At 55.4% G+C, this 9010-nt stretch overlaps 1 protein-coding gene and 1 long non-coding RNA gene across 2 annotated transcripts; both read right to left on the reverse strand.

Annotated features, from left to right (window-relative positions):
- Positions 1-1573: 1573 nt before the first annotated feature.
- LOC142068591 (uncharacterized) lies at positions 1574-5090 on the reverse strand. Its single transcript, XR_012664472.1, has 3 exons — positions 4769-5090; positions 3785-3938; positions 1574-2504 (listed from the first exon to the last, which is right to left on the reverse strand). It is a non-coding gene; the product is annotated as an uncharacterized LOC142068591 (long non-coding RNA).
- A 697-nt stretch (positions 5091-5787) lies between these two features.
- Positions 5788-8390, reverse strand: LOC142068497 (maestro heat-like repeat family member 5). The gene is made up of 5 exons (XM_075117643.1): positions 8277-8390; positions 7600-7743; positions 7061-7237; positions 6177-6332; positions 5788-5934 (listed from the first exon to the last, which is right to left on the reverse strand). The coding sequence occupies exons 1-5, from the start codon at positions 8388-8390 to the stop codon at positions 5788-5790; spliced, it is 738 nt and encodes a 245-aa protein (XP_074973744.1).
- Between the last annotated feature and the right edge of the window lie 620 nt (positions 8391-9010).

The raw sequence follows: 9010 nt of genomic DNA on the forward strand, positions 1-9010 counted from the left end.
CGTCGTCTCTGCCTGGATGTTAGACCCTATCTACGCGGATTCAATCCGTGCGTGGGAGTGTGCTTCCCAACCCAAATGAATATAGCCAATGGCAAAAGGTCACCAGATTCTTTTGCCAAGTCCAAGATGGCCACCTTACAGACAACATAAAACGTACATGCCTTTCTTCCCTTCTTTTACGAAAATTTGGCAGGGGCAAACACCATTTTACACACCCAGAGAATGCATTTGACCAATCAGGGGACGTTGCGGGGCAGGGTGACCCATCCAGAAGGGGGTTGTATCTCCCCTCTGAGAACTCCTCCCTCTGTCCTCTACAACTGAAGTGGACGTCAGCTCTGTAGGACCACCCCGAGAGGGGATTTGACCAAATAGGGGAAGTGCCATAGTGGAGTGAGCTGCCCGCAACAGGATCCTGTGGTCCCTAAAAAGTCCTCACACCGCCCTTTACCAATTGGCGAGGGTTTCTCTCCCACCTTAGGCCATCTCAGAAGGTAAACGTGTACCAATCCAGAACAGGTTTAGCCCGAAGGCCTAGGCCATGATTTTTGCAAAAGACATCCTTGGAACGAGACGGGCTCTTCCACGCAGTGTTGTGTTGCGACTTCCAGGAGGATGCTGCCAGCCACGCAAACATGGAGCTCCAGAGATCGGCGGCTTCTGGCCTAGACCTTCGGGCACTGCCTATTCTGATCGGTACGTTACCCTTGTGGGATGGCCTATGGGGTGTGTGAAACCCTGACCTATTAGTAGAGGACAGTGGGGGGATTTCATGGAGCAGTGATGGCCCCTCTTGCGGGCAGGTCACCCCACCACAGCACTTACCCAATTTGGTGAAATCCCCTCTCTGGCTGGTCCTCAGGGGCTGAGGCTCACCCCAACTGGGAGGAGTTCTCGGAGGGGTCACGTGACCCACTTCCGGATGGGTCACTCTGCCCCAGAACTTTCCCCCATTGGTCAAATCCATTCCTGAGGCAGATGGATGGAGATAAAACACCCCCAGATTGGTAGAGGAGTGGCAGGAGCTCTTAGAGAGGTCACATGCTACTCCTTGCTTCTACTCATATTTGCATCCTGACCCCGAAAGTCTTATATCATGGTGTGGGTCTTATGGTGACAGATGGGCGATGCCTTAGGGGTAAAGGGGCGAGGTCCCATGGGTGAAACTAAATAACTGTCCTTAGCCTCAGGGTGGTTTGGCCTTATGGCCAGAGCCAAAATGGCAGCCCTCCCACTCAGGGCTGTGTGGCCCAACGCCCAGAGTCCGTGCGGCCGCCCGCTCCGTCGGGGCTGTGTGGCCCAACGACCAGAGTCCGTGCGGCCGCCCTCTCCGTCGGGGCTGTGTGGTCCAAAGGCCAGAGTCCGTGCGGCCGCCCTCTCCGTCGGGGCTGTGTGGCCCAACGACCAGAGTCCGTGCGGCCGCCCGCTCCGTCGGGGCTGTGTGGCCCAACGGCCAGAGTCCGTGCGGCCGTCCTCTCCGTCGCGGCTGTGTGGCCCAACGACCAGAGTCCGTGCGGCCATCCTCTCCGACCGGGGCTGTGTGGCCCAACGACCAGAGTCTGTGCGGCCGCCCTCTCATCTGGGGCTGTGTGGTCCAATGGCCAGAGTCCGTGCGGCTGTCCTCTCCATCCAGGGCTGTGTGGCCCAACGACCAGAGTCCGTGCGGCCGCCCTCTCCGTCGCGGCTGTGTGGCCCAACGACCAGAGTCCGTGCGGCCATCCTCTCCGACCGGGGCTGTGTGGCCCAACGACCAGAGTCCGTGCGGCCATCCTCTCCGACCGGGGCTGTGTGGCCCAACGACCAGAGTCCGTGCGGCTGTCCTCTCCGTCGGGGCTGTGTGGCCCAACGACCAGAGTCAACGGCTGTGCAGTCTAGTGGCACAATGGGGACGTGGGCAGCCACCCGAGGATGAATGGCAGCCAGGGCAGGGGGACCCAGACTCTCCTTACTCCCCCTTGCCCTAGCCCAGGGCCTTGTCCGTGGCCAATGTGTTTGCCGTTGAGTCAGTGGGGATCCAACCAGAACATGCTGACGTCACTCAGCATGACAATGGCTCGTTCACCCAGGTTACTTCAGAGGAGAAGTCTCTAGGCCACGGGCTGGGGGTCTCTGGGCTCCCGGCGTGGGAAACTCCCAGACACTCCGATCTCCCTTGGACGTCTGCAGGCACCCGGGGGTGCGGCTGGGTCTCGGCGCCTCGGGGCTCTGCAGTCAGGGGCTTCAGCTGCTTCTGGACTGGTGCATCCTCCATTTTCGGCGCTCTGCCTAGTGTGAGCTGAGCTGCTCCCTTTCACACTGGTGCTCCAGTTGTAGAGTGTCCGGCAGGGCTGGGGAGGGGCTTGGCTTCCTCCGCCTAGACTGTGGGGTTACGTGGGGCTGGTACACCCCGGCACACGCTGCTCGGCCTCTTCTGTCTCCTCCTTCCCGTGCAACAGCTGCTTTGCCATCTCACAAGAGATGGGATCAGTGGTGGGCTCAGTTGGCTCCTGTTGGCCTCTAGATGTCTGGAAGAGGGAGAAAGGGCAGGAGCACAAATTAGAAAAACAAAACCTTCAAGCAGGGTGGTTTTCCACAGCACAAGACCACCCCACTTTGCTAATGTTCATTTGTAACTTCCCGGAGAGCTGGCATTTCTTAAAGAGAGCACCCAACCCCCCACAACCTCCGCTATCCTGGGGGCTGGCAATGGTGAAAGGGAGTCTGGGAGAATTTCTCCTCTCTCCGCCTGGCACTGATGAGTGAGGGAACCACATGCGAGAAGCTGTGTGAATGTCGGGCTCTGTGTGGTGGGGTGAGATGTCCTACATGGTGCCCAAAGGTGGGGTTGTGCTGACTCTGCAGTGACTTCATTCCAGGGAGAGAGATGTCAGAGATCAGCTCCAGGGTGCTGCCCTGTAACAGTGGGTGGGAATGGGGCAGAAGTGGGGCAATGGTGCACTCAGGAAAGGAGCCGCGCTAAGGGGGGCCCGAGCTGCAGCCTCTAAAACCCCTGTGTGCTGCGTTCCAGCCGGGCCGGCTCTGCCTGGCTGGGGTGGGGGCGAGGCGGCTCCGCGCTGCTCTTCCTGCCCCCCCGCAGCCACGTCGCCGCGACCAGCACTGCACCGGGAACCTCTGTCCCGGGGGCTGCTCTTGCCTGTCTTGCTCTGCCCTCCCCCCGCGCGTCCCCCCGCAGCTCCCATGGGCCGGGAATCGTTAATCCGGCCCTGGCCCTACTCCCCAGCCTGTTCCAATCCTGCTCTTGACTCCTGACTCCAGCTCCAACCCTTGGCTCCCCTCGGCTCGACCTCCACCACTCTGAGCACGTGGCCCCAGCACCCTTGCTCCAACCACTGGGCCCAACCAGCCGTGCTTTGGCTTCTGACCCCAGCGATATGGAGGAGTCGTTCACCGCACTGCTTTCCATGTGTATGGCCCTGCCCTGGTCAGTGCTGGTTTTCATCTGCCATGGTGCTGCCCAGTCACATGGCTTGATTACATCCCTTTGAACTTCTTCAAAGTCTTCTCTAGGCTGATTAATCTGCACAATCTTGTGTCATCTGCCAATATCCACCTCGTTGTTCAGCCCCGGTTCCAAACATAAGAACATGAGAAAGGCCAGACTGGGTCAGAGCAAAGGTCCATCTAGCCCAGTATCCTGTCTTCCGACAGTGGCCACTGCCAGGTGCCCCAGAGGGAGTGAACAGACAGGAATCATCCAGTGCTCTATGCCCTGTCACCCATTCCTAGCTGCTGGCAAACAGAGGCTAAGGACACCAAAAAGTTGATAAGGGTCTGCTGTACGTACCATAGCAGGACAAAGAGCTCTTCTGTGTCGGTCCCGGTTCCCTAGTCAAATGCACAACCCGACACGAGATTTACAAGCTTCTGCAACCATTTATAATGTCTGTTGAGGATGTACCACGTGGTCCTGTCAGATTTCAAAGGCACTTCCTGAAAAGCTGAAACCAAGAGGAAACGGTTTTTGAAAAGCCTCTGGTGCTGATGTGCCTGGTGCCTAGGAAATCTCCACTCCCGATGGCCATGGCCCCCTGCTATTAGCTCCCCAAGAGTCTAAGGGCACAAGAACAACAACTCCGCTCCTCCCAAAATAGCCCTGCACAGAGAGGAGACCCCATTCTTGTCACTTCCCCCTCCGCCGGCCTACACCCGTACACACACCCCTACACACAGACGGTTGGGGGCACTTGTTCTTTCGATGGAACAGGAAAGTGACAGCCGCAGCGACATTAAACCATCCAACATTTAGGCCGAGATCCACAAAGGGATTTAGGCTCCTAATGTCTACTGAAATCTTTTGTGGCCCTGTGCCTTCATTCCTCAAGAGGTCACAGGGAGAAGTGTTTCCCATGTGCCCTCATGAGATTTCCTATGAGCTGATAACTAATCTCGGAGGGAATCTCCCTGGCCTGCAATCACTCCAGTACAGGGAGGGCAGGTGATGAGGATAATTGTCATCATCATCATCCTTAATAACAACGGCTCTTTTCAATTCTGTCAGGCCTTCCATTACAGACTTTCAGACCTTTATGAAGACACTTTCCCCACACAGCTTTAAGGTTACGTCTATACTAGGAGATAGAGATGGAATTCCCCTGCTCCCATACACATATTGTGGTACTTCGATGACGCTCGCATGACCATCCTTCTTCCTTAAATGCTGTCCTGAGACAGAGAGGGACCTGTGCCCACATTCAAACCTGTGTTCGGGCCCTGTGCTGCACCCCTGTACTTCCCACAGAGGCACAAACACACAGAGGTATTTCCTTACCTTCATACAGGCGGGAGATGCCATCTTCATTCACAGTTTCAGACAACAAATCACAGTAATGGTGGATAGTATTTCCTAGACATACAATGAATACAATGGATCTCATTACTTTTCAAATCCTTCGCTGAAAACTGCTGAAGATGCAGCCATTTCCCCAAGACAGCCCTTCGGAAAATTAAATACATTCCTTACATCTGTTCACAAAGCAGATTAGATAAAGCATCAGATGCCCAGCAGTTACTGAGAAGCTGATTTCTAAAGGAGACTGAATTCACATCAAACCAGCATGATGTGAATTCAATCTCCCCTAGGCGCAGCCAAAGAGCTGTTGTGGGCAGGGGAAGTTGGTGCAGTCAATACAGCTAAGTTGCTCCCTTCATCTTGGAATACATGTTAATTCTCTCTCTCTCTCTTTCTCTCTTTCTCTCTCTTACACACACACACACCCCCCGTTTTAGGATTCTGGTGCTGTCGGAGGGAACAGAGCAGCTGTCTAGAAAAGGGCCTTGAAGGAAACATTTAAAAAAGCTGAAGTGAATTTGCTCTGCTTACCAATGAACAAGGCTGCAGAGTGTCGTATTGTTGTCTGTGAGCTTTCCAGATAGTCTAGGGCCTGGAACAGGAATTTGGGGATGTGGCTCTTGTTGTTCTGCATCTGGAAAGAAAGAAGAAAGAAATGCACAATATACAAATGACATGTTCTCCCCACAGCGAATAGTCCAGGAAAGCCAAAGGATATAGCCAGGCCATGGCAACCGCCAATACGAACCCATACACCAGAGCAGCACCTCTCTGAAGTCACTGTTGTGTTCTCCAGAACCTCCGCTTTCATTTGAAAAGACAAAAGTTTGGAGGTCTGACAGTTGTGGAGGAAAATGTCAACAATGTGAACGGATTGTAACTCCTGCAGAAATGAACCAGCAGAGAGCCTGGAATAGCGTCTTGCAACCCGACCGAAGCGGATGGGTCCTCAGGCTGTGGGGTTAGAAAGGTCTCTCTCAAGTCCCCATTCACCCCTCTCAAGGCACAAGGAATTCACCTACCAGGCACTTCCCGACACTCTTCAAGAGCTGTGAGGAGCCATCCCAGGCCATGCTGCGGAACAGCCTCTTCAAATGAGCCCAGCCGAGAAACACTGCGCAGCGGAAGAGCGTCAGTTTACATCGCTGCAAGAGAAGGGGAGACCAAGAGGGTTCTCACTGAGAGAGGGATAGTCTGGGGGACACTGGACCTTCTCCACCCCTTGTGCTGTGTGCTGTGAGGATGGATGAGGCACGAGGCTCCAGCATGGAGTGAAGCAGGGAGGAGAAGATTCTGCTTGGGCAAGGGGCTCTGGCGATGACTGGAGTGGGGGCCCCAGGGGATTCTGGCTCTTTGCTCTGAAGGAAATAATGATCGTGGCACTTACCAGTGTCACACTCTCCTCCTGGTCTGCAAGATGCAGCAGCAGCGGGAGCAAGCAGTGGATGATTTCCTGCTGCACGAGGGCTTTGTCCGGGTCCTGCACCCTGCTCACCACGTTGCCAAGCAGTGAAATGGCAGCTGAGCGCACACTGCCCCTCTCCTGGCAATGACACACAGGGGGTGGGGACGCCCGGTTAAAGCCAGGCAGTATCAGAGCAGAACACGACAGAGTCATAATCCGCCCGCTGCTCCGGTTCCCCCATGTGAACTGACTTGGCTGGCGGGAGCAGGGCGGACACCAGGCCAGCGCCATAGACATCTTGTGCAGGGCCTGAGACCCTGTGCAGGACAGCGCAGCCCCAGGGTGTCCCAGAGGCAGTTTCTGTCTGGAGAGCCCAGAATCCCAGAACCTGAGAAGATTTGGGGAGAGGGAGAGAAGTCTGCTGGAGACTGGTCTGGGGAAGGGGAGAAGCCGCTGCTGGAGCCTTGCAGGGATTCGCTGCTACAAAACACAGCATTTCTTTTGCTCTTCGGTGCCCCTGAGAGCCGGGCCATTCCCGACCCACCTCTTTCCTGCTGAGAATCTCCACCTCTTTGGGGGCCTGTGTTCTTCAGACAGCTGGTCATCTGCCCAGGGCCAGGCCCCCTCTCCCCCAGGCCAGGCTGCAGCAGGGGCTGGGAGCATGGCGCTGAGACTGAGCTTTGGCGAGAAGAGCTCTGACAGGGAGGTGGCTCAGCAGGAGATTCCCCACCCATGGCAGGGGCGCTCCTTGGAGGCTCCATGGCAGGCTTGAGGGGCGGGAGCCAAGGAGATGGGGAGAGAGAGACAAGGGCATCAGAGACAGGTGGAGGGGGGGAACGGGCTTCTCCTGGGGTTCCAAGCCTTACGTCATCAATGAAGGGGCGAAGGCTGACTGCAATGTCCTGGGAGATGGAGCCAAGCCCCTCCCTCTTGAGGAGGTAGATGATGTCTCCAGCTTTCTGCATGGCCTCCTTGACACACCCTCCATCCCGGTCACAAAACCTGGCCACGGTTCCTGGCAGCTGGGCCTGTAACCATCTCACCTGCAGGAATGAAGAAGGCAACTCATTACTTTCCGGGCTGACAGCCTGGAGCACATGCTGGACCACTCCCGCCTAGGAGAAACCACGGATGGCAGAGCCCCCCAACGGGGCAGAAAGTCGTTCTCCTGTCACTCTGTGCCAGCTGCTCACTGTAACCTTTGTCGTTGCTCACCCATCTGCAATCAGGGCTCCGCTCATGGGGGCAGGGAGCACGTCATGCCTTGATTTGCTCAGGAAAGCACCTCCACCATTTGATGGCTGTGTGTTAAACAACAAGGTTTATGTGGGGATCTGGCTCTCGTTTCCGAGCTATTTGAGAGACATCGGCTTCCTTGGTCCCCTGGGCAATCCACGCCTCTTACCTTTTCTGGCTGGAACACAATACTGCCAAGGCCTCGCAGACTGAGCTTACATATGACGGGATTTGTGTCCTTGGTCCATTCCATGAGCTGCGCCCGGAGCTCTGATTTTGTCAGTACTGTGTCAATGGAAGGACTCTGGAGAAACTGCAAAGAGCCAAATCAACATCAGGTTGAGGAACAGAGGTCTTCCTGGGGGGTCTCTTCCCTGGACAGTCGTCTTTACCAAAGGGCCGCTTACTCCCACCCAAAGTCTCTGGTGCGTAGGGAGCCAGTTGCTGCTGTTTCAGTTGGTTCATTCCCAAAAGTTGGACTCATGCACAGCTCACAAATCAACCCCCAGGGAAAGGGGCATCTCCAGGCCTCATTGAGCGCCATGCAGAGACCCCTGGGACAGAAGAAAAGCACAACCTCAGGAAAAGGTGAGGAGAGAAGCATGGTCTTGGGGCACTGGAGAAACCTCTCCTCTTGTCCCATAATCCCATCGAGGCACATCCAGCCAGGAGCAATCTCACCCTGTCTCTCCCTCCCTCTCTTTGCCATGCCCCACAACCATCCTTGTGCAGAGAGGAGCTAGCTGGCGGTAAGGCTGCTGAGCTGCTGACAATGTGCCCCAGAGCTTACTGGCCTGAGCTGCTCTCCAGAAAGCCCCCTTGTGCCTATCAACTGATGTATCTCACCTCAATACAGAAAGCCATGGCAATTGTTCTCTGCTCCTCCTCCCTCTCACTCTGGACGATGGTGATTGCCTCTCTGAAAACTGCAGGGAGCTGAGGGTTCTCACACTCGATCATGGCTCTGGAACATGGAACAGAAAGTCCCTTGTGATTTTCAAGGGGGAGAGAGAGTTCCTCTCCAGTTGCTGGGCTGAGCTGGCAGCCTGGAACAGAGGAATATTTCACACGGAAATCCCATTCCCAAGAGAGACCCAGTGAGGAGGAAACTTTGGGCTCCTACCTTGCAATCAGGCCAACACCCTGTGAGTAGTAATATCGGGAGGCTATCGTGTCCCAACCCTGCTGAAACTGGATGATGGCAAATTCCTTCCAGTAGCCGGGCATGGAGAAAAGAGTCTTCACAGCCTCCACTGACGTGCTAAAGAGAAAAAAATACCAGTCTCAGGCAACGAGATCAGCCCCAGGCATGGCAAATCTGCACAAGCCCTGGGAAATACAGCATGGTCAGCAGTAGCTAGCCTCCCCGAGGATAGATCCAGTGTGATATCATGGTGCTTCCCTGCCCAATGGGCCCTGTCTACACTGCAGTTTCGTTGAGTTTCTAACCAATTAGTGACACTGTAGCTTCTTAAGATGATTGGTGTCATCACTCCCTATAGCTGAATACTTGACTCTTTACTGTGACAGGTAACAGGACTCAAGCGGGCATGTGGGGTCGGGTCCTTAGTTGGTGTAAG

Source organism: Caretta caretta, chromosome 11 (genome assembly GCF_965140235.1).
Source record: "Caretta caretta isolate rCarCar2 chromosome 11, rCarCar1.hap1, whole genome shotgun sequence".
In the NCBI taxonomy this organism is placed as follows: domain Eukaryota; kingdom Metazoa; phylum Chordata; order Testudines; family Cheloniidae; genus Caretta; species Caretta caretta.

Excerpts from the sequence above, each read along its gene's own strand:
- LOC142068497 (XM_075117643.1), bottom strand. The coding sequence starts at position 8,390 with ATGATCGAGTGTGAGAACCCTCAGCTCCCTGCAGTTTTCAGAGAGGCA. Across the intron at positions 7,238-7,599 it reads TTGTGTTCCAGCCAGAAAAG|GTGAGATGGTTACAGGCCCA; the intron begins GTAAGAGGCGTG and ends TCATTCCTGCAG. Across the intron at positions 6,333-7,060 it reads TTCGCCCCTTCATTGATGAC|GAGAGGGGCAGTGTGCGCTC; the intron begins GTAAGGCTTGGA and ends TGTCATTGCCAG.